The sequence below is a fragment of the Leptodactylus fuscus genome, chromosome 3, assembly GCF_031893055.1.
Source record: "Leptodactylus fuscus isolate aLepFus1 chromosome 3, aLepFus1.hap2, whole genome shotgun sequence".
NCBI classification, from domain to species: Eukaryota; Metazoa; Chordata; class Amphibia; order Anura; family Leptodactylidae; genus Leptodactylus; species Leptodactylus fuscus.
The window spans coordinates 137542812-137568191 of NC_134267.1; the positions used below are offsets into that span (position 1 = coordinate 137542812).

Below are 25380 nucleotides of genomic sequence, written 5' to 3' on the forward strand. Positions count from 1 at the left end.
TCTGTGATGAAAACCTAATTATTGCGCATCCACCCAATTAATGACCTGACCTGACTTGACATTATATTATGCTTAAAGACATGAGCTGAGTAATCTACACCAGAAGAAAGGAGTGGTAACTGTCTTTTCACTTGTTGCTATATCTGTGGTATTCAGCACAAAGTGTGCTGGACTAGACCCACCCGTCTCATATACAAAATGCCATCAAACATTGTTCCCTATGAATGCAACATATGGTAGAGGAGACTGCAGTCACAGGTTGTTCTAGATCTACAGGTTGCTGCTGGATGGGCCACGCATTTCAGCATTAAAAGCTCAATTATATTGCACAGTTTCTAATTCTAAGCCATCTCTAGTACAACATTGCTATAAAAGCAATACAGCCTTACAGTGGATAATTTGTCCTTATATATAGCAATGAAATCTGGTTTATGTGGTGGTCCTTTTTGGGCAACATTTCCTTCTAGGCCAATAAACTGCCCTGCCAAAAACTGGAACATGCCAAGCAACGCTCAGTTCTGCTGAGTAGTGTCATCTGTGGTGACAAGTCTTATGGCCACTTCACGTTCCTCATTAATAGATGGCTTTAAAAGGCCTTGTACCACATCGCACAGTGCTAACATCATATTCAGGTGGGCATAATATGATGGCTTTCTCTGACCACTAAATATAAACCTCTAGAACAGGGGTGGGCAATTAATTTTCCCATGGGGCCGCATAAGAAATTGAAACTATGCTAGAGGGCCGCACCATGACAAATTTAGCTCCACCCACTTCTATGTTGACTCCGCCCATTCCCAATCATCTTTCCATGTGCCCCCACAAAGTATAATCCTCCTACAGTCACCCGTACATTATATGCCCCCACATTATAATGTTCCCTTCCAACTGCCCCACAGTATTAAGTCCCTCTCCTGGTGCACCAGTATAAACTGGTGGAAACTAGAGGGGACATGAAGCTGGGACAGCTGGAGGGGCACATTAACAGTAGGGGTAGTTGGAGGGTGACAATAAATTGACAGCTGGAGCGGGACATGAAACTGGGGGCAACTAGAGGGGGACATTAAAATCGGGAAGCTGGAAGCAGACATTAAACCATAGGGGTATCTGGAGGGTGACATTAAACTGGGGACAACTAGAGTTGTCCCCATTTTAAGTGCCCTCTTCATCTACCCCCAGTTTCATGTCCTCCCTCCATCTCTCCCCCAGTTTCATGTCCCCCCTTCCATCTGCCATCTCTGCCCTAGTATAACATTCCCCTTCCATCTCTGCCCCTAGGTTACTGAGACACACACATACAGATAGACAGACACATATACAGACACACACACAGACACACACATACAGACAGACACATATAGACACACAGACAGACACACACACTCCCCCCTGCATCTCACATTCCCCAGTACCTTATGACACACACCACAAGTCTCCATCTTCCTGCACTGTCCTGCCGGCACGAAGACTCGCCCCCTAGACACGCTTCCCTAGACAAGCTGTGCGGGCTGGTCTGAATCAGACGGCCGGATATGGCCTGGGGGCTGTGCTTTGCCCAAGTCTGCTCTAGAGAATGTGACGGTCTAAATAAGGCAATAGTGGAAATCATGGTTAAAATTAGTTCACAGATCCCTACCAGTCCTCATCTGTGTCTTATGCTAGCAATAAAAACTCTCCAACTGACACACTCACTTGTGGACAAGTCAGTTTCTCTATTCATTCCTAGGTGAGCCCTTACAGTCTCTTACAAAAGAGTACACCCCTTATATTTCATTATATATTTTCATGGGACAACACTGAAGATATGATACTTTGATACAATGTAGTCAGTGTACAGCTTGTATAACAGTGTAAATGTTGTGCCATCAAAATCACTCAACCCACAGCCATTAAAGGGGCTCTATCACTAGGAAAAGTCATTTTTAACTAATCACATCCTTGCATAGCCTTTAGAAACGCTACTTCACACCTACCTTTTGTATGTAAATTGCCTCAGTGGTTTCTGAATAAGTCCGTTTTTATTCATATGCTAATTAGACTGTTGCATGATACATTGTGCACTCCTCTCCTGTTGTTTCCTATGGAAGGCTGCTGTTGCTGATGACTCAGCTTCCTGTTTGCCTCACACACATAGGAGATAGGAGGCTGCTGGGAACTTCCTGAGCTGGCTGGAAGCTCATTAGCGTATGAATAAAAATGGACTTATTCAGAAACCACTGAGGCAATTTACATACTAAAGGTAGGTGTGAAGTAGCATTTCCCAGCTATGGCCAGCACTGTTTCACTCTTTTTTTTTTTTTTTTTTTCTTTTTACATAGCACAGGGATACTGATTTGGCAGAGTGAGAGACTATAGACCAGGGTCAGGGAATAATCATACACATTAGGGAGAGTGTGTGCCTACATAGGCGTATGGAGACTTACATGTCATTCCTGCTCCACTAGGGATTCTGGGTAAAAAATATGCAAATCTATTCTCCAGGATGTAATTAGGAGAACAGTGCCCTCTAGAGGGCAGTATTCACTGTTCTCCTAATTACAGCCTGGAGAATAGATTTGCATATTTTTTACCCAGAATCCCTAGCGAAGCAGGAATGACTGGTAAGTCTCCGTACGTCTATGTAGGCACACACTCTCCCTAATGTGTATGATTAACAAAAACAAATACCGAGCCGATCCTCATGTATTATCACAAATAAATGGTGTAGTAAATAGGTACCAACAGGTGTCTGCTCACCTTGGTGGGTTGTGATGAGTCACAACAACCTGAAGAGCCTTAAACACTCGTAGATCCCAATAGGAATTACTGTGGCAGCAGCTGCAAGGGCATCTCGGTTGCTAATGTATATGATTATCCCCTAACCCATGTATATAAATGGATTATAACACATCATCTTCACATGCTTTGCTGGAGGAGGTCAATGGCATCTCTCTATATTAAGGAGCGGGAATTGCTCCTGAACATGATCTGTTATTGGCAGGTTAAACCAACTATACAGTATTTTACAAAGTTCAAATTTCTTCACGATACAGACGCATGATAATGTTTAGCATGCTTGTTTTATTTATTCATTCCAGCTGAATTAATTGGCAATATAAAAATATTAATTCTCATGTAAAATTAATATGGTACAAATGAACAGATTATAAAGATTCAGTGCACAATTCATTCTTGGCAAATGTATACAAAATTGATCCATATTGAAGAGTTGGCAAGAAGATGACCCCTTCGGAAAGAGCAGACCTCTAGCTCAGGTTGATCAACAGCTTCAAGACCATGGAAATGCTGTAGAAAGAGGGAAGTACTTATGAGTTGTAAAACAGAAACACACGCATACTGTGATGGTCATTAAATGTAAACTTTTTGGTTTTCAAGTACATGCAAATTTACACAGGATTCAGAATGTACAGAGGTTGTGATCCAGATGAAATTGGCCATACACATGAGACAGTATGGGCCATTTGATTACATTCACATACTATAAACAGTTTGTCACGGAGCAAAGGTATACGTCTTCCTCCGGAGGATATCTTGAATCAACATGGACGCAAGAGGTCAGGAGACAACAGCAATTTATTGTAATCCACAAAGTTAGTAGCCGGTGGCGGTCACATCAACCGTAACAACAATAAGTCCACAGAAGTCACAATCCAATGATAGCTTTGGCTCCTTGGTCCTGTAACTAAATCCTGGCTCTCTACAGAGCTGTGCACAGGCCGGCTAACACATACTAACTGCTAGCTACAACTATATACTAAGACTGTTACACCTATATCTGTGGGTGGGAAGGGCTGAGTCACAGATCCTTCCCCCCTCACCTATACCAAGGAGAGCAGACTCCCTGTCTACTATGGACAATGCACCATCCAACATCTTCTTGGAGACACTGATCAGATTATCTCCACCCATTGTCCTCACTGGTCCTCACTAGTTAGAGGTATTTGCATACAATGTGCTAACACACTAGACCCTAATCAGCCAACTACACATTGATGTATATAACAGGTTAGAGAATACATTCCACATGAAATATATATTACACATTGCCTATAGTATAGACTCTAACCATCCCGTGACAACCCCTCCCCCTCTCAAAACATGTGCATGACACAATTGGCCTACACAGGTAAATTGGGGAATGCACATCAGTCTCTATAGCTCATATGTCCTCCTGCCGGGATAACCCATCTGCGTTCTGGTGTTGGTTCCCTCGGCGGTACTGAATGGTAAAGTTGTAGAGTTGAAGGGCTGGCATCTGGCAGAAAATCCGGTGGATCCATGTTGGCGTCTCTCTGAGCTTGGCTTCGGGTCACTGCTCCCACAAAGTGGCACTGTAGATTTCCAACATCGTTGCCTAACAGAACATCGGCCGGCAGCCCGCTCATCACACCAATTGTGCATCGTTTTGGTCCATAACTATAGTCGAGTTCCACGGTAGCTTTAGGAATACGTTTCCGAGTACCTCCTGCCAACTCGATAGAAAGGCCAGGGCCCTCCTCTAGGGCCTCGGGTCGAACCACTCGGGGGTCCGCTACCGTTAGGAAAGCTCCCAAGTCCCGGAATCCAACAACTGTTCGGCCATCCAGTAGGACCTCCTGCAAGTGCTTCCGCTGAAGGTTTGCGGGATGTGTGGCGGAAGGCTGAATCCCATAGACCCCTGGAGGTGGAACAGATGGGTCATCTGGAAATGGGGCCACACTTTCTGTCCTAGGGGTGGTTCCCAGGTAGTGAATAGGCCGGGATGCCACGGTGGCCCGTGCCCCCATGTTAACAGGGCAACTAGCTTGCAAATGTCCAGGCCGCCCGCACCCAAAACATCTGCGCTCTAGCATTCTTCCAGTAGGTCGTTGTCTAGGGACAGGGTTGTTCATAGCTGGAGGCCGATGGGCTGGGGCAGGGGTAGAGGGGGAATTGTAATCCTGAGGCCGGGCACGAAAGGTGCGTGGCTGGATGAAGGGTGTCTGGCGGACTGTGGTAATTTTCCGCTCCTCTGCAAACAACCTCTTCCACTGCGGCTTGATGGTCAGGCCCTCATCTGCAAGGGAAGCAGCTTGCTCCACTGTGGCTGGGTTCCGTTCCAGCACCCACTCACGAATCTCAGCGGGGCACTGGGAAAAGAACTGTTCCTTAAGTATGACTTGGAGGATCTTATCGACTGTGACAGCCTCCTCTCCTTCTAGCCAGCGCTTGCATGCTTGCTTCAACTTGTGGGCGAACATGTGGAAGGAGCTTCCCCCATTGTAAGACAAAGAGCGGAACTGAACTCGGTAGGTCTCTGGAGTGACTGCATAATACTTCTGCACCGCTCTTTTAATGGCCTCATAGTCCCGCTGATCACTAGGGTCCATGGCTCTGAGAGCTTCCGCAGCCCCATCTCGTAGGTGCCCCACCAGATACCGGACCCAATCCTTCTCTGGGACTTCCATCAGGTGGCACTGGTGTTCGAAGTCCTGAAAATATCCATCAACATCCCCAGCCGCTTCATCAAAGGTCTTGAAGTGTTTATGGGAGACATATGGTGGTTCTCTCACTGTTGGGCTGGGGGTCGACGTTTGATTATAATTCCGCGTAGTTATCTCAGCCATTCGCATTTCATGCGCCATTCTTTCCTTTTCATGCGCCATTCTCTGTTCCTCCTTCTCGGTTTCCTGAGCCCTCTGTAATGCTCTACTCCTTTGCTCTGGAGTTGCTCCTAGCCCCAGCACTGCCAATTCCTCCTCATACAAAACAACCCATCTGCTCTTTTGGGTCTGTACCTGCCACTCCCGTATCTCTACTGTCTCCTGGGGGCAGCCCTCCTCATGGTCACTTTGCAGGGTCATCTCCTCCAGTGCCTCGATCAGTTGCTCTTTCGTTCTTCCCTGGTAACTCAGGTTTAGTTCCCGGGCCCTTACTTGTAGACTTGCGATAGTCCAGTTCCTGTATTCTGAGGTTGTAGCTCCATTAATCGCTGAGCTGCTGTAGTCCATCTCGCTGTCCGCTGTTGATCCCACCGCTGCCAACCAGTTGTCACGGAGCAAAGGTATACGTCTTCCTCCGGAGGATATCTTGAATCAACATGGACGCAAGAGGTCAGGAGACAACAGCAATTTATTGTAATCCACAAAGTTAGTAGCCGGTGGCGGTCACATCAACCGTAACAACAATAAGTCCACAGAAGTCACAATCCAATGATAGCTTTGGCTCCTTGGTCCTGTAACTAAATCCTGGCTCTCTACAGAGCTGTGCACAGGCCGGCTAACACATACTAACTGCTAGCTACAACTATATACTAAGACTGTTACACCTATATCTGTGGGTGGGAAGGGCTGAGTCACAGATCCTTCCCCCCTCACCTATACCAAGGAGAGCAGACTCCCTGTCTACTATGGACAATGCACCATCCAACATCTTCTTGGAGACACTGATCAGATTATCTCCACCCATTGTCCTCACTGGTCCTCACTAGTTAGAGGTATTTGCATACAATGTGCTAACACACTAGACCCTAATCAGCCAACTACACATTGATGTATATAACAGGTTAGAGAATACATTCCACATGAAATATATATTACACATTGCCTATAGTATAGACTCTAACCATCCCGTGACACAGTTCTATACATTTCACTTATGTGGAGGCCGCTATACTTGGCAGTAGGAAAAAGGAATAAACTCACCTTATTATTGCTAATAATCCGGCAGGCATGATTTTCTTACTGCGATTGTACCTCAGGCCCATTATTACAGATAAAGTACCTGCTGCGACTATGGATGAAAATTTTTAGGTTAGGATAGTCTTAATGAAGTGACCACACCAGCCACAATAAAGTACAACGAGGGTGATTTAGGATGTCTGACGCACATCTCTTTGTGTAGGAGGTGTATTTTCTGGTAGGACTTGAGAAAGTAGCGAGAGTGGTGAAAAAAAAAAAAAAAAAAAGCGCCTTGCCCCAATGCTTGTAAATATAACTAAACACCATTTACATGCAATGGAAAAATAAAGTCATTGAAATCCTGAATGTAGGATTTTCTAAATCTACAGTATGCTTTACCTGTTGTGGGCTTTTCTGGATTAGACACCTTTGTGATAAGAGGTAAAACCCACAGAAAAAAAATCTATATCAGTGGAACAATTGTAGATTTTGCAACGCATTTCAGTCTTTTTGCATTGCAGGCTATAAGGCTAAGGCCCCACATTGCAGAATGTAGTATTTTTTTTTTTTTAAAGCTTTTTTTGTTTTGGCAAAAATACTAGTGTTTCCGCAGGTAAAATTGACATTCTGCAATTTTGAAAATGCAGTCCCCCAGAAAGCAGTGAGTCAATAATCTATCCTGATATCACATGGTAGGCCAGATGCTGGGAGGAATTAGTTAACATAGCAGGTAAAAGGCCTAGTTTCTAAAGCTAAAATGTATTTAGGAAAATTTACATAAACTGGCAGCATAGATAGGAATACCCCATTTAAGGTAGAAAAGAATTTCTCTGCTTCAATGTCTGAGAAGAAGGATTTTTACACTATGCAGTATTTCAGTCCTGTGTGAGAAAAATTACACTGTGTATGGGCTTGCGAAAAACTACCAACAAGAAATATTTGATATGCTGCAAGGAGACATCCTTGTATATAAAATGGGAGGCTCAAACCCACAGGATAGGTCATAAGTATCAGATAACTCAGGGTCCGACACCAGAGCCCCACACCGTTCAGTTGATGCGGCTCCTAGAAGCTGTATATAAGGTATATAGCTGGAAACAGAGGTGCTTCTATTTATGTGAATGGGAGAGGAGCTGTAGTTTCCTGGGACCACTGCTAAGGTGTATGAAGCTTTTTCTGTCAGTCCGTACACCTTAAATACAGCTTCTGGTGGCTAGATCAGTAGTGCGGGGTATGTGTGTTGGATTCTCGAGACCCTCTACAACCCCTTTAAGAGAGTGTGAGCAGTATGGCTATACAGTATGAGATGCTTTATATTATATATACTATACTATATATTATACATCTTTATGCAACACAATGAAGATCAGGTGTTCATTTCTTTCTTTTATTCCCATGCTATTACTTACAATTATCCTCAAGACACACCCATATGACGCTCCTAAATCACAAAAGTCTGAATTGCATCATACGGAATCATTGTTCCTACAAAACAGGAATGGTTTACTTACTTAATGATATCTTGATATCCCTTGGATTGCTTGAAACACGCAGGGCCCCATAAGCTGCCAGCAATCCAAAAGTAAGACCTGCAGCAAGGGATACTATACTACCTGCAAAACAAAGCAACAACAATGAAAGGGAGAGAAATAAAAATCCTTTATTCCATCATGAACGGGACTTTATAGATACTAGATTTTCAGATATTCCAGATAGTCAGAGAAACCTCAGGGACCCAAACATATCTTAAGCATGGAGGTGTCCTATTCATTAATTGTGATCAAAATAAAATATTCTATTAAATGTGAATTTGATTTAGGTTATGGTCGCTCAGCCCTATAATATAGTATACAAAGCCAAATGCAGTAACTTGTTTATGTCCTGTGTTGCACACATATATCCGAACCTATGTTACAATCCTTCTGTCTCCCCCTGACATTTTCCACCAAGGGAAATCAAGGAGCACCCATACACAAAGATGGTTGGTCAGTCCCACAAAACTCAGCAACCTTTTATGTATGACTAGTTTTTGACTGAAGAGCCTCAATTATGTCCTTAGTTCCTAGTGAATGCACGGGCTAAATATTAGTTAGGCCTACAAATGGCTTTTTTGTGTATTTGTTAATACACCCACTAATTCAGGCAAGACAAACAGGAAAAGTTACAAGTGGACAGCATAAAACTATAAAAACTATAGCATCCAATGAACCCGATTATAGTCAATGAGGCTCATCGGATTTATGTGCTACTGCTTATTTAATGGTCCACTAAACTGTCCCAAACAACAGACCTGAACAACAAATAGGCGAAACTAGTGTGACTAATTTTTTTTTTTTTTTTTTACTATTTTATTAGCCAGACGTTCCTTTCCTTCCACATTCAAATACGCTATGGTCACATCTATCTTTAAAGGGGTTGTCCCATCACAAGGATCCTATCTATACCTCTTGTTAATGTGGATGTAAGACTTTTCCTAAATACACTGCTTCAGCAAAACTGCTTTGTTTGTCCACTATCTTACTTTATTCAATTCATTGTTGACACAGCCCTTGACTTATCTGCTCAAAAGTCAAGTGATGTATCTGCTGCTCTCAGGGGGGAGGGAGGAGGGGCTAAGTGCAGGGAGCCAGCCTGTGTATCTAGCTATTCCTGTGTCTACACCACGTGACCTAGGTCCTGATCTCAGATAGAGCAGGGGAGCTGCTTTCATTTCTGAACGTCTTCTGTTCTCCCAGTTATCAGGCTAGCTAATTCAATTGTGTTCATTATGGCAGAGACAGGCAGTCTCTGGATGTAACACAGAATGGAGTTGCTCCTGCCTGTACTTCATAGTCCAATATTGTGCATATAGTATTTAAGGACCTTCAATGACATCACAGGACCTTCAGCCGCCCCAATAGGATCACGCTATGCGGTGGGCGGAGCTAAACGGCAGGTTGCATGTGAAACTCCGCCCACCAAATGATGCAAGAAACCAGGAAGAAAGAAGATTTTACAGCAGTGAAGACTGGTGAGTATGCAACGTGGGAATACCCCTTTAAGATATCATCCCTCAACCTGTCCTCTCCATCCACCTATTGCCCTATCTCATTGCTTCCATATGACTCAAAGCTGCTTGAACAACAAGTCCACTCTGAACTATCCTATCTCTCGTACAACTTAATCTTTGACAGACTACAATCTGTTCCTCACCCATGAAGAGATGGCAACTAGGTGAGGTTATTGAATTCTTGTGAATCCTAATGGATTCACATTCTACAAACCCTTACTCTGAAACTACTTAATAGAAAATAAAACTTGGCAGTTTAATTACTTTTACTTTGTATTACGCGTTACCATTTTTTATATTTCCCATTTTTTGTAGACTATCTTAGTTGAGCTCCTGAGGATCCCTTGATATGTCAGGTGCCATAACCGCAGCTTCCTTCATGCGTACAAACCTTCCCTTCTGGTCTCCCTTTGATTTCTGTTTATTGAGTTCACTCTTTTTTCCATTATCCATTCTCTTCCCCCTTAATTGGTTTTATTTAAGTCTTTGACCTTTGTTACACCATCAGCTGGCTGGGATGCTCCTGATCTGTATATTATTGTGCAACAGCATCTCTGCTGCTTCTATCACTTACTATTCATATAGCCCAGGGACTCTCTTCTTAGTATGAGACCACCCTGTACATGACGACTTAGTCAGACCCAATGATTGTGATAATGTCATCTAGCCATGTGACCCTTCACTCACCCTTAGAGATGAGCGAGTACTATTCAAAACGGCCGTTTCGAATAGCACGCACCCATAGGAATGAATGGAAGCTACGTCCATTCATTCCTATGGGTGCGTGTTATTCGAAACTGGAGTTTCAAATAGTACTCGCTCATCTCTACTCACCTTCATTATAGCTGCGCTCCCTGGATCATTTCATCTCTCCCAGCTATGTGCAACATTTCCTTCATCTTTATTAAGTGCCCCCTATGTGCAGAGGACATGATTTAATAATTCTAATCGAGGTAGAATTGACGATTAATTGTAATTTTTATTTAGGTCATAATCGCCCAGTCCTACTATAGATTTAGAAAAGTAAGGGTGTATTTATATGTATGCCTCTGACTTTGGGGGGGATTCAGACCTGATTCTGCTTCCCATTGTGTTCAATGGAGGATGCAGGATGCTGAACAAAAAAAAAAATGTCCTGCTCGACTTCATTGTGGGGGATCAACAATCTGCCAAAGGGAGTGGAGGATCAGAAATTGAAGAGGAATCCAAAGCAGATGTCATTTTCAAATTCCTCTTCATTTTCTGCCATGTGAATGGAGCCTTGCAGAAACATATATTTCTATTAATATTCCTCTTACCTTTTCGGGAAAATCCCATAAAGCCCCCAGCAACCAACAGGGCCGCATATCCAAAACCAATCCAATCAATGGCCATGATTCTGGTAAAGTAAGAAGACACAATTTACTGTTACATAGAGTGCCTAAAAGTATTTCAAATCAGAATATAGCACAGAATGTGAACAGATAAGAGATTACTGCACAAGTGTAAGTAAAGAAATATGCCAGTTTGGAAACTAATTTGGTAAACAAGAGCCCTTTTCCTGCTTATAAATCATGGGGACCAAAGCTGTGTAAACCCCGTGATCAAAAATGTATCACCTTTCCTGTGGACAGCGGAGAATGTTGACTGAGAACCCTACTTAGAACAAATGGTCAAACAAGGAGGAGCAGAAAGGAATTACAAAAGAAGAGGTGGAACAGAACAGGAATGTGGAACCTGATGAATCTGAGGACACTTGGTAGCTCTCAGTCAGCAGAGAGACTTCCTGTTTGCACTTGAACTCATAATAGGAGAAAAAAAAAAGTGAAATGGCAGGTTCACTCTAGGACAGTGTGTTATCAATGGACATACACAGTACAGTTAGTATGGTGATGAAGCGGAGACGTCAGTCAACTAGATGGGTTGGAGATGAGCAGCAGTGAGTGAAGCCCCTTGATGGAAAGCAGCGCCCCTAATGCCCTTTTCTGCTCATGTGCTTAGGAATAAAAGCATGATTTTTACAAGAACAGAGCAGCGCCCCCTCCCTCCCGTCTAAACTGTACTCTTCCACAGACTAGTACTAGGGGCGTTCCTCACAGCTTAGCATCATCTCTGGGCGGTAAGGAACACCGCCTCTGACAGTATAGAGCTATGGACGAGTACTGTCTGGGACATTCCCCGCAGCCCAGCTAGACTGTCAGGAACGCCCTTCTAATGGAGGGTAGAGATTGGTAACGGCACCAATATCTCCTGCCCTGGGGCACATAACGGCAAATCTGACAGGAGTGCACTGCATTCAGCGCACTGTCTACCTTCTAGCGGTATATAAAACCGCATGTGCCCGAGGACATGAAGGTCTTCTTTAATCAATAAGGCTCGGTTAGAGTCTCCACCGCAAATTCAGTCTACAATTTATACTGAAAGCCGACGGACGCTAGGTGGGCCTCATTACAGTCTATGGTGTCTATGGGTAACCTGATTTTTTTTTAGCGGACAGGTTCTAGTCGTGATAAAAAATTTTTTTAAAAAAAAGTTCTATTTTTTTTTGACTACTCTCAGCTGACACTCAAGTGATGTACTCGTAATGTGAATAGGCTCTAAACTAGTGATGGCTCTTTCAAGTGTAGGACAAACAGTAGTGTGAACCTAGCCTAAGAGCCGATTCTAGTCACTGCTTTTCTTGCTCTGCAGACAGCTAACCACGCCCCTAACTGTTAGCCACGCCCTAAGGTTGCTGCCTGCAGAGCATAGAAGACTGTAATATATAGAGTAACCGTTAGGGGGCAGAAGGAGTGCGCTGCGTTCAGTGACAGGAATGCCCATCACTACTGTACACAGGAGGGCACCTGCAGCCCAGGAAAGCATGCCACCGGGCTTCATATACATGACCATAGGAGTTAATGAAATGCTTGAAAAACTAGTGGAAAAATGGATTAGCTAAGACTGAAACCAATCAAATCTCAGCAGCCACTGTAGTAACTTGGTCGCCATCAGCTTGTACTCCGTGCACCACATGAGCACAGTGCAGGTACAGAGGGCTGAGGTAACTGTCCCGCCATAATGTACAGCAGACAAGCTGTGATAGGCATGTCCTGTGCCTGACTCCAGCCCGGGCACTCCCTAACAAACCTATGGGAGGAAGTATCTGCGTCTGGAGAAACGCCTGAATACTCAGAAAGGACTCTCCATTATGAAGTTACATAAAAGCCGCTCCTGTACCGCACCCCGCTTCTCTAATAATTGTCAATTAAAAGTCAATGTATTAATTAATCAAAGACCATGGTCAGGAGCCGGAGCTCACACCTACCTCAGCCTGGTGTCCGCCTCCTGCTGCTGACCTTTCAACTGTGACATAGTATGACACCAGGGGTGGTGGCTGTGCTTACAGCACATGGATACTGCATAGCCCGGCTAGAGTACCGGCTTTTTATCATTTCCTGTATTATTATTCTCCATTTCGAGAAAAATATTAAACTTATTGTTGTGGAAATTGTTCGTGCCTTGTTTTCTGCCCATTTTGTGTGTGTAGAGCGACATCTTGTGGCTGCTTTTGGTATTGCAAGCATGTTGTGTAGGTTTGCTAAGTGTTTAAACACTGAGTTTAGGGTAAGTTCACACGTAGATTTTTGGTCAGGATTTTTAGGCCGTATCCACCTCAAAATCATGACCAAAAAGACGGCTCCCATTTAAATCAATGGGAGCCGCTCAGGAGTTTTTTCCGGGAGCCGGAAGAAATGGCGAAAAAAAGAAGCGAGATGCTCATTCTTCACGCTGAGTCACCTCGCGATTCGGCCTGAAGACACACCTTCCTCCGGACTAGACCCATTCATTGGGCCTAATCCGCAGCGGGGTGCGTGGCTGGATGCAGTGCACTGGCTTTCAGTTGCGGCTACCCGATTTTTGGATCTTAACCTGAGGCGGCATCCACCTCAGGTTCCGATCCAAAAGACGCTGTGTGAACTTACCCTCAGGCTGCACAGAGGAGTTTGTCAGTAAATACCAGCTTCTCTGTCGTTGCTAATGGACAAACACAGTTCTTGCTAACTTTTGTGAAGGCTCATCAGAGAGATTCAAAATATAGGACCAAAAAGCACTGAGTCACCCAAAGTGTTTCTTTTATGTTCCGCCTAGTAAGGATAAGGTTCCACATAGCGAATCACAGCTAAAAATTCACCAAAAACGCAATGCTTTTTTTCCCCCATAGCATTTGCTGTTTTTCTCTGCTATTCTTCTCACTTATTCAATATATAAGGAACAAGCTTGCTAGTCCAAAGCTAAAATTAACAAGCAGCTTTTCCGCAGATCTTTTTTTCTGCTAGAGATTAATTAAATTTCATTTACATTGTTAGTATTGTAAAACATAATTTTTTTTCTGCTAAATTTTTGCCTTGTGGGGCCTTAGCCCAGGACCGCACCTCTAAAGAGGCGAGGCGGGGCAGCCGCCTCAGGCGGCACTTTCGGAGGGGGCGGCAACTGCAGGACTTTTTTTTTTTTTTTTTTTTAACCTAAACTAGCCCAGGATAGGCCGCTCTGAAAACAAACCAAGCAGCCCTATCTTGGGCTGGTTTGGACCTGCAGGAGGCGTCATCATGCTGCCTGCGCTGAGATGCAGACCTCTTTTGCTGGGTGAAGAGGAGGCGGCGCGGGAGCAGCAGTGGAAAGGGAGGTAAGATAATACTTTTTTTTTAATAAGCCGCTACCTGCTGGAGTATCCCCAGCAGGTAATGGCCTATTTACCTACCTTCCCGGACTTGCTCATGGCCATTCCCCTGCTTCCCCTTCTGCTATAGGACGTGGGTGGTGGCTGTGAGCAGGCCCAGCCCAGGCCTCAAACTCCAACTACTACCACTATTATTATACTCGGGGGTCTTTTCAGACCTCTGAATATAATAATCGCAGCTCCAGGGGAGGTGAGTGAACATAATAAACAGTGTTACTCACCTAGCCTGGATCCGGTGTTAATCCTAGCAGGCTTTGGGCCTGTATGGTAATGTCCCAGACCATGTGACATCTGGGACATTACCATACAGGCCCAAAGCCTTCTAGGAGTAACATCGGATCCCAGAGAGGTAACAAAAAGTGTTTATTATGTTTCTTCACCTCCCCTGGGTCTCTGATTATTATACTCTAGGGTCTGAAAAGATCCCAGAATATAATAATAGTTAATGGGTGGGCCACTATAGGGCATAATAGCTGGGTGGGCAACTGTGGGGTCTAATAGAGGTTGCAGGGTCCACTGTGGGGCATAATTCTGGCTGCAAGGGACATTTATAAAAGCGTTCAATAGGGGACATTATATACACTCAGTGACCAAAAGTCACGGGAAGGTCTGTCCCACTGTCAGTTGTGTTGGATGTGACGCGATGCGGCCTATGGCTCTAGTGTCTCCAGGATGTCTGATGCAGACAGGTGTCTCGTGAACATGGCAGCTCGTTGCGAGTTAAGTGACTTTGAACGTGGGGTGATAATCTGTGCAAGATGCATGGGGCATAACATTTTGGAGATTCAAAACACTCAGAAACAGTAGAGGTGGCAATGCAAAAAACGCTATATAGCGGCAGGCATGTCAGGAGGAAAAAATGTATATACTATGTGGTCGGATGTAACCAAGCCTAATTTGGGTGGTGCTCACTCCCAGATAAATAGCGCATAAGTCCACAGCGAAAATAGAAATAATGGAGCACTCACCCAAGGCGTCATTAACCCCTTCCCGCCGATGGCATTTTTTTATTTTTTTATTTTTTTTACTTCCCTCCTTCTAAACCCCATAACTTTTTTATTTCTTTGCTACCAGAGCCATATGAGGTCTTAATCTTTGCGGGACAAATTTTTCTTCATGATGCTACCATTAATTATTCTGTATAATGTACTGGGAAGCTGTAAAAAAATTCAGAATGGGGTGAATTTGAAGAAAAAATGCATTTCTGCAACTTTCTTACAGGCTTCGGTTTTACGCCGTTCACTGTGCAGCCAAAATGACATGTCCCCTGTATTCTGTGTTTCAGTATGATTCCGGGGATACCAAATTTATATGGTTTTATTTACATTTTAATCCCTTAAAAAAAATCCAAAACTGTGTTAAAAAAACTTTTTTCTAAAAGTCGCCATATTCCGACAGCCGTAACTTTTTTATATGTCCGTGTTCGGGGATGCATAGGGCGTCTTTTTTGCGGGGCCGGGTGTACTTTTTAATTCTACCATTTTTGGGAAATGCTATTGCTTTGATCACTTATTATTCTAATTTTTATCAGAATCAAAACAGTGAAAAAACGGCGGTTTGGCACTTTTGACTATTTTTCCTGCTACGGCGTTTACCGAACAAGAAAAATATGTTTATAGATTTGTAGAGCGGGTGATTTCGGACACAGGGATATCTAACATGTAGGTGTTTCACAGTATTTAACTACTTTTATGTGTTCTAGGGAAAGGTGGGTGATTTGAATTTTTAATACTTTTTACATTTTTTTAATATATTTTTTTTAACTTTTTTTAAAATTTTTTTTCGCATTTATTAGTCCCCCTAGGGGTCTTGAACCCCAGGGGGTCTGATCACTAATGCAATGCATTACAATGCTAATTCATTGCAAAAAATCATCATTTCTTATGCAGGCTGCATAGACCAGTCTGCTAAAGAAAGAGGCTGCAGACCGGCCGGGAGCCTTTACAAGGCTCCCGTCTGTGATGGAAACATGACGTTGGCCCTGGAGCTTGCTCCAGGCGCCGGTGATCACCGGCAAAATGGTGGCGCCCATGCTCCGCCGGGGACCGATCGGAGGCATTAGCGCTGGCTGTCTACTGTGTAACACAGTAGACACCCGGCGGCTATGGCGCCAGTCCAACTCCCGGGCGGCCACCATAGTTAAACACCCGACATACGCCGTACTAGTACGGCGGATGTCGTGAAGGGGTTAAAACTTTTCAGACATTATTTCACTTCATTAAAATCAACAGCAGGAAAGAGGCATGCAGAGATGAAAAACAGCAGCGAGATTGGAGATTACCCGGGAATTTGGGTTTCCGAGGTCAACAGTGTCACGGGTGCATGCAATATTGCAGAGACAACGTTGGCAGCCGTGTAAACTGGCGCAGCAGTCGACCATGAGTATTCGATGAACAGATGTCATGTCACTTCTGCAGAGTTATAAGGGGCTCTCAATGGTCTACTGTGGGTCAAATCACTGCCGATTTGAATGTGGGGCGCCAGGACCCCATTTCCACCAGGACTGTACACTGAGAACTGCTCCGCATAGGCTTCGGCAGTCAACGCCGACCCATATTCCTTTGCTGACACCTCAACACAGAGCTCCAAGACTGGCATGGGCCCGTGACCATTGTCATTGGACCATGGAACAGCGGCAGCATGTGGCATGGTCTGATGAATCACAGTTCCAGTTGTACAGAACCAATGGGCATGTGAGTGTGGTGTATGCCCTATGCCCCATGCCCGAGTGTGGTGTATGCCCCATGAAGCCATGGATCTGCCATGCCAACATGGACGTTTACAAGCAGGAGGTGGCTCCATCATGCTGTGGCCCGTGTTCACATGGTTGCAATTGCGCCCCGGGTGCAGGGATCAATGACCGGTATACGATACGTGCAACTTATGGCAGACCATCTGCATGCCTTTCTGGTGTTGGAGTTCCCTGATGGGGATTCTGTGTACCAACAGGACAATGTAACATGTCATCGCTCGTTGGTGGCACGAAACTGGCTTAATGACCTCATGACTGTTGATTGGCCTGCCCGCTCGATCAATCTCAACCCCATAGAGCATTTATGGGATGCTGTGGATACGAGTGTCCACTCCATGGACCCAGCGCCAACTACACAGGACCAATTGTGGGCTGCAGCGCATACTGCAAAGATCAATATCCTTCCAGAACTCTTCCAACACCTCGTGGAGTCCATGCCTCATCGTCTTGCTGCAGTTATCAGGGCTTGCAGAGGGGCGACCCGCTATTAACGGTGCATCCGGTACCTTCCCATGACTTTTGGCCACTGAGTGTATATACATGGGGGCCAGGTGCATGGAGAAGTAAGGAGTTAAAGATGTCTGTGTTGCAAACTTTACATATTCAAGTCGCAGCTGAAAGAAATGGTCATGGCAGTCCAAAGGGAATAGACAGGAAATTGGAAGACGTCTCTTCCAAATATTACTGCACTGTATTCACTGTAATGTTACCACTAACACCTGCGGACGATCAAAAGACGCCAAACACCCCTCCCCTGCCGGTATTCAGTGCATCTTTTGATCGTCCGTTTCAGGCAGCAGAGAGGCTAGGTTCACCAATGCCTTAGCCTAATATAGGAAATGTCCTGAACCTGCAAAATTGAATCATGAATAGTACCCAGGACCCCCTTCACCACACATCAAAATGAATGCAGACGATTTACCTGACTCTACCTCCTTAACAAACCCTAAAATACAATCCTCACACCAGATTCTCCTGTTTTTGTGGGTCCCGATTCTGATCTCCATCTGCATCCTCAGGATGCAGATAGAATTGAATACAATAGTGTATCACCAGCTCCATGCTCCACCATACAGGCCTGAATCAGACAACTAGGCACCCTGAGCACCAAGTCACAGACAGCACTCGAGCCAGAGCCTGCGAGCAGCACAGTGGGAACAAAGCTAGGTATGTTTTTGTGAAAAAGCAATGAGTATGTGCATACAACTCCCAAAACATAAATGTAAAAAATTGTATCAAAAAATATATCAGAGAATGTTAAGATAATCAATGTTTTCCACTCACAGAACCGTTGTCCTTGCGTGTGTATGCGATCTTGCGCGGGATCCAGTCAGTCCGGGTGCCAGGATGTTCTCACGTGGCAGAGACTTCATCAATGAAATAGCAAAGGATATGCAGCACTCCACAGATCCCAAATATATTAGGGTTAAAATATAGCTTATTTAGTGAAGTTTTCTACTTCTCATTAAAATTTCAAAAGTACAGACATGGAGGAAAAAAATCTACACGTTCGGCGTGTGAAATGCGTAGGCTTTTTTCCTCCATGTCTGCACTTTTGAAAACTTAATGAGAAGTAGCAAACGTCACTAAATAAAAGCTATGCTTTAACCCTAATATAATTGGGATCTGCGGATTGCTGGATATCCTTTACTATTTCAGAGTATGTTTTTGTGTTTTGTTTTTTTTTTGTTGCTTAATGTTTTATATTGTTTTTTTGCTTTAGTAATTCATTTTTTAATAAAAGAACATACAAAAGTGTTGTGGCAGAGACACATATAGGCGCTGTAGTGAAACAAATTACCACTAGAGATGAGCGAACACCAAAATGTTTGAAGTTCGAAATGCGATTCGAACAGTCGCTCACTGTTCGACTGTTCAAACGGGTTTCGAACCCCATTATAGTCTATGGGGAACATATACTCGTTAAGGGGGAAACCCAAATCCGTCTCTGGAGGGTCACCAAGTCCACTATGACACCCCAGGAAATGATGCCAACACCCTGGAATGACACTGGGACAGCAGGGGAAGCATGTCTGGGGGCATATAAATCACTTTATTACATGGAAATCCCTGTCAGCTTTTCGCAAGCTAACTTTTTCCAATAGGAATGCATTGGCCAGCGCTGATTGGCCAGTTTACAGAATTCGGCCAATCAACGCTGGCTCTGCCGGAGGAGGCGGAGTCTAAGATCGCTCTACACCAGCCTCCATTCAGTTCCGATATTAGACTCCACCTCCTCCGACAGAGCCAGTGTTGATTGGCCGAATTCTGTAAACTGGCCAATCAGCGCTGGCCAATGCATTCTATTGGCGTGATGAAGCAGAGCTGAATGTGTGTGCTGAGCTCAACTACGCCGGTGGCGTAGCTGGGAGTTCAGTGCACGGCCAGCTCTGCTATGCCGGAGATTGAACTCTCAACTACGCCGGTGGTGTAACCAAGAGTTCAGTGCACGGCCAGCTCTGCTATGCCGGAGATTGAGCAGAGTTGGCCGTGCGCTCTGGTGGTGTAGCAGAGCCGAGCGTGCAGAAGGGTTCAAGTGCACCCTCGGCTCTGATGTAGCAGAGCCGAGTGTGCAGAAGGGTTCAAGTGCACCCTCGGCTCTGATGTAGCAGAGCCGAGTGTGCAGAAGGGTTCAAGTGCACCCTCGGCTCTGATGTAGCAGAGCCAAGGTGCAGAAGGGTTCAAGTGCACCCTCAGCTCTGATGTAGCAGAGCCGAGGGTGCAGAAGGTTTAAAGCGCACACTCGACTCTGATATAGCAGAGCCAAGTGTGTACAAGGGTTCAAGCGCACACTTGGCTCTGATGTAGCAGAGCTGAGTGTGCACAAGAGTTCAAGCGCACACTCCGTCCGGAGATGTAGCCGTGCTGATGCGGTCAACACTGCTACATCTGATATCGGAGCACAATGGAGACTGCTGTGGACTCCACAGCAGTCTCCATTGTGGTCCGATCTGAGATGTAGCAGTGTTGACCCTTGTGCACTCTCGGCTCTGCTACATCAGAGCCGAGGGTGCACTTGAACCCTTCTGCACCCTCAGAGCTGGCCGTGCACTGAACTCTTGGTTACACCACCGGCGTAGTTGAGAGTTCAATCTCCGGCATAGCAGAGCTCGCCGTGCACTGAACTCTCGGCTACGCCACCGGCATAGTTGAGCTCAGCACACACATTCAGCGCTCAGATCTTAGACTCCGCCTCCTCCGGCAGAGCCACCGCTGATTGGCCGAATTCCGTAGACTGGCCAATCAACGCTGCTCAATGCAATCCTATGGGAAAAAGTTTATCTCACAAAAATCACAATTACACACTAGATAGAGCCCCAAAAAGTTATTTTTAATAACATTCCCACATAAATAAAGGTTATCCCTAGCTATCCCTGCCTGTACAGCTATCCCTGTCTCATAGTCACAAAGTTCACATTGTCATGTGACCCGGATCTGAAATCCACTATTTGTCTAAAATGGAGGTCACCTGATTTCGGCAGCCAATGACTTTTTCCGATTTTTTTCAATGCCTCCGTTGTCGTAGTTCCTGTCCCACCTCCCCTGCGCTGTTATTGATGAAAAAAAAGCTCCAGGGAAGGTGGGAGGGGAATTGAATTTTTTTGGAGTTTGCCACGTGATGTTCGATTCGAATCGAACACATCGAACAGCCTGATATCCAGAAGGGACTAATTTTGGGGCACGTGACCCAGATGTGTGAGAGAGACCCCTTCAACAGACCGCAGTGCTATTCAGGCTCTGTACTGTCAGGTGGTCAGTGTCTGTCATGAGCAGGTAAGGGGTGAGATTCTGAGATTGTCCACCTCTGATTGGAACTCTAAATCAGGTCTGCTTGTCAGCTCCTGACTGACACTGTCCACCTGACAATACAGACCCTAAATACCATGTCAGGCATCAAAATGAACTGCAATGACTGCTCAGGAATGGTGGGGGCTAGGGAAAAATTCCAACTGTGCTGGAATCAATGGAACAGCATCTTTTAACAGATGCTAACAACTGGAATTGGGGAAGGTGGTGAAAAGCCCTCTTTAAAAAGGACCTTTCATGTCCTTTGGCACACGTGGTTTTATATATCACTAGAAAGCCAACAGTACGCTGAATTCAGCGCACTGTTGACCTTCCCGTTATGTGCTCTGGGGGAAGAGATATCGGTGCAATTACAATAGCTCTTCACTGTCAAAAGGGTGTCCCTGACAGCCTAGCTGTAAACTACCGCCACCACACCACCATCTGAACAGATTCTACTGTCACCTACTGTCTCAATCAGCGCACGGTCAGCTTTTTTCTTTCATCATCTGCCCCGGGGGATGAGAGATCTGTGCAACTTCTGATAGCTCTTCACTGTCAGAAGGGCGTTCATGACAGTCTAGCTGGAAACGCCCCACCTGACAGTACTGTCCGTAGCGCTATACTGTCAGAGGGGGTGTCAGGAACACCCCTCCTCCTGACAGTACTTGTCCGTAGACTAGTACTGGAGGAATGTTCCTCACCACTCAGCATCATGGCTGGGCGGTAAGGAACGCCCCCTCTGAAACTGGTTAATTCGGTTCTTCCATTTAACCAGATTATATACAAAGGGAGGGGCTGTCCCCAGAAATTCCACAAAGTTTGGGGTCCGTGGTGTGACTCTCCCGTAACCCAATACTCTGCCCCCGTGATGCGCTCGGCCCTTGAAGCCTTCGTTTCATAAGCGGGGGATGCTGCCGGTCAGGTCCACGACACATAGTATTCATATGTAATCTGGTTGTTGTGACTTGTGACTATGCTCAGAACTGTGTTGCAATCGGGGTGGTTGGGTTGGAGTCGGGATGAATTAGTGCTGTGGCATTGTTTCTGGTTAACTGTATTTTTCTTGTGCTTATATTGTACTTGTGTTTTTCTTTTCCTTGATTGCATTATCTGCTTTGTTATGTAATCTTCAATAAAACGAGTTTAAAAAAGGAACGCCCCCTCTGACAGTATAGAGCTACGGACAGTACTGTCAGGAGGGACGTTTCCAGCTAGACTGTCATGAACGCCCTTCTGACAGTGAAGAGCTATCAATAGTTGCACAGATCTCTCATCTCTCCCCCCCCCCGGGGCACATAATGAAATGAAAAAGCTGACCGTGCGCTGATTGAGACAGTAGGTGACGGTAGAATCTGTTCAGATGGTGGTGTGGTGGCAGTAGTGCTATTAAAGATTGTAGGCCCTCATGAAGAGATGAGTTTTCATGCTCTTCTTGAAGCTTGTGAGTGTAGGGGACAGTTTTATGTGCCATGGTAGTGAGTGACAGAGTATGGGGGATGCACTGGAAAAGTCTTGGAAGTAATTGTGTGAAGAGTTGATTAGAGGAGAGTGGAATAGGAAGTCTTGAGAGAATTGGAGGTTACGTGTGGGCGATTAGGTCAGATATGTATAGAAGGGACAGGCTGTGGAGTGTGGATGGCTTTGTATGTCAGCGCTAGCATTTTAAATTCTATTCTCTGGGCAAATGGGTAGCCAGTGAAGGGATTGACAGAGGGGAGAGGCTGATGAAAAACAGGAGGAGAGGTGTATTAAGCAAGAGACAGATTTTAGAGTAGACTGGAGGGTGGTGAGAGCATTTGCTGTAAGGCCATGGAAAAGAGTGTTACAGTAGTCCAAGTGGGAGATTATGAGGGCATGTTGAATGTTCTTGAGTTGGAGACAGCAGGAGGAGTTGAAAGTTTGGAGGCGAGGCTTGAAGGATAGGGTAGAATCAAGGGTTACCCCTGGGCAAAGGACTTGTGGGACTGGGGTAAGTTCCATATCTGGAGCTCCTCCAGGTTTCAGAAAGAATTACTGCCTTAGGGTGCATGCACACTACGTAACGCCGGGCGTGTATGAGAGCCGTACACGCCGACGTTACAGCAGGGCTGCCGAACACTTCCCATTCACTTCAATGGGAGCGCTCGTAAACGCCGCTGTTACGAGCGCTCCCATTGAAGTGAATGGGAAGTGTTCGGCAGTCTGCTGTAATGCCGGCGTGTACGGCTCTCATACACGCCCGGCGTTACTCAGTGTGAATGTACCCTTACTTAGCATTTATACAGATTGAACATTACACCCAGCTAGTAATTACCTTAAAAATTCACAAGCCTGTTGCTTCAGTAATATAAGTTGCCAGTGGTGTAACTAGGAATGGCAGGGCCCCATAGCGAACTTTTGACATGGGGCCCGCCCCGACCGACACCTACGCCGAAGACCTCGACCGACCCCTCCTACGCATTCTTGTGCGCTCTATTATGCCCCATAGTGGTCCCTGCACACAGTATTATACCCCATAGTGGCTCCTGTACACAGTATTATGTTCCTTAGTGGCCCCTGCACACACTATTATGTCCCTCAGTGGCCCCTCCACACAGTATTATCCCCCATTGTGGCCCCTCCACAGTATTATACCCCATAGTGGCCCCTGCACACAGTATTATCCCCAATAGTGGCCCCTCCACACAGTGTTATCCCCAATAGTGGCCCCTCCACACAGTATTATCCCCCATAGTGGCCCCTCCACACAGTATTATCCCCCATAGTGGCCCCTGCACACAGTATTGTACCCCATAGTGGCCCCTGCACACAGTATTATCCCCCATAGTGGCCCCTCCACACAGTGTTATCCCCAAAAGTGGCCCCTGCACACAGTATTGTACCCCATAGTGGCCCCTGCACACAGTTTATTATGTCCCACTGTGGACACCCATAAACAATTATTATACTCTGGGGTCTTTTCAGACCCCAGAGTATAATAATCGGAGACTCAGGGGGAGAAAAACATAAAAAAAAACTCTGTTACTCACCTATCTCCCAGCTCCTACGATGTAGGCCTCCGAAGTAGTTCAACTTTAATGACGTCAGACGTCACTTGACCCGGGATGTCGGCCGGGGTTATGAGACGTCAGACGACTAGGCCGAAGCCTGCCCAGATCGTGGAGAGGTAAGTAACAGTGTTTTTTTATGTTTCTTACCTCTCCCGGGCCGCCGATCATTATACTCTGGGTCCGAAAAGACCCCCAAGTGTCAGGTATAATGATAGCAGCGGTAGCGGCTGTCACCGGGCCCCTAATGTCCCGGGCCCTATGGCAGCTGCCTCTGCTGCTACGGCAGTAGTTACGCCACTGGAAGTTGCAGAGAACATTAAAATTCGCTTTGCAGCTTTTTTAAGGTTAGAGATAATATTTTATCTACAGAACAACCAATCATGTTATCTAATTGAGATGTGAAAAGTACAGAATTAGGAGATAATAAAAGAGATGCTAGAAATAATCTGGTTTATTGTTTAAGTGGTACAACGTGACAATTGCCTGAAGCACATGAAGATGTATCACTTTTAGATTGAAAGGTCTGTATACTAACTATGGTATTCACTTACTTAAAGGGACACTAAACCCTGAAACTAAGAAAAAACAAAAAGACACATCATTCAGTTAATCTCCAAGTATTTCTACATAATTAACTGTTGTGTTGACCTACAGTAGGCAGACAGTGCTTACTGCTTCTCTACAGCTCTATCTTCACTAGAGAAGGGCTTGGGGGACCAGCACGACATTACGGGAAGTTCAGGAGGGGACTGACTTAGATCCCATTGATATAAAGCTGTGATGGCGTGTTATTGACTGTAATGGAAACAGTACAGCTCCAAGGCAGGAATTACACCAGGGAGAGGGGAGTATACCATGTTTGTTGTTTTCATCTACTTTGTGCAAGTCACTCAGCTTACATACTGTAGATTCCTGAAAGGCAAAACTAGCTAGCCATGTCATAACACAGAGCAAGGTTTATGTAGGTAGTCCATGCAGTTAAGCAGTCCATGTTACAGTATGTAATGGTATATTACACATAGTAATAGTTCCTGGGACCCTGAAAGGAATATACAGTCCTATGAAAACGTTTGGGCACCCCTATTAATCTTAATCATTTTTAGTTCTAAATATTTTGGTGTTTGCAGCAGCCATTTCAGTTTGATATATCTAATAACTGATGGACACAGTAATATTTCAGGATTGAAATGAGGTTTATTGTACTAACAGAAAATGTGCAATATGCATTAAACCAAAATTTGACCGGTGCAAAAGTATGGGCACCTCAACAGAAAAGTGACATTAATACTTAGTAGATCCTCCTTTTGCAAAGATAACAGCCTCTAGTCGCTTCCTGTAGCTTTTAATCAGTTCCTGGATGAAGGTATTTTGGACCATTCCTCTTTACAAAACAATTCAAGTTCAGTTAAGTTTGATGGTCGCCG

The 25380-nt window shown here is 45.1% G+C and overlaps 1 protein-coding gene across 1 annotated transcript; it reads right to left on the bottom strand.

Moving 5' to 3' along the window:
- Nucleotides 1-3040: 3040 nt before the first annotated feature.
- TMEM14A (transmembrane protein 14A) lies at nucleotides 3041-12994 on the bottom strand. The gene is made up of 5 exons (XM_075266673.1): nucleotides 12974-12994; nucleotides 10986-11065; nucleotides 8150-8251; nucleotides 6663-6750; nucleotides 3041-3285 (listed from the first exon to the last, which is right to left on the bottom strand). The coding sequence occupies exons 2-5, from the start codon at nucleotides 11059-11061 to the stop codon at nucleotides 3246-3248; spliced, it is 306 nt and encodes a 101-aa protein (XP_075122774.1). The 5' UTR covers nucleotides 11062-11065; nucleotides 12974-12994; the 3' UTR covers nucleotides 3041-3245.
- Nucleotides 12995-25380: the final 12386 nt, after the last annotated feature.

What these genes read in the sequence shown, in the direction of transcription:
- TMEM14A (XM_075266673.1), bottom strand. Translation starts at nt 11,061, where the DNA reads ATGGCCATTGATTGGATTGGTTTTGGATATGCGGCCCTGTTGGTTGCT. An exon ending in TATGGGATTTTCCCGAAAAG is followed by an intron (nt 8,252 to 10,985) that starts GTAAGAGGAATA and finishes TTTGTTTTGCAG; the next exon opens with GTAGTATAGTATCCCTTGCT. An exon ending in GGATTATTAGCAATAATAAG is followed by an intron (nt 3,286 to 6,662) that starts GTGAGTTTATTC and finishes CTCTTTCTACAG; the next exon opens with CATTTCCATGGTCTTGAAGC.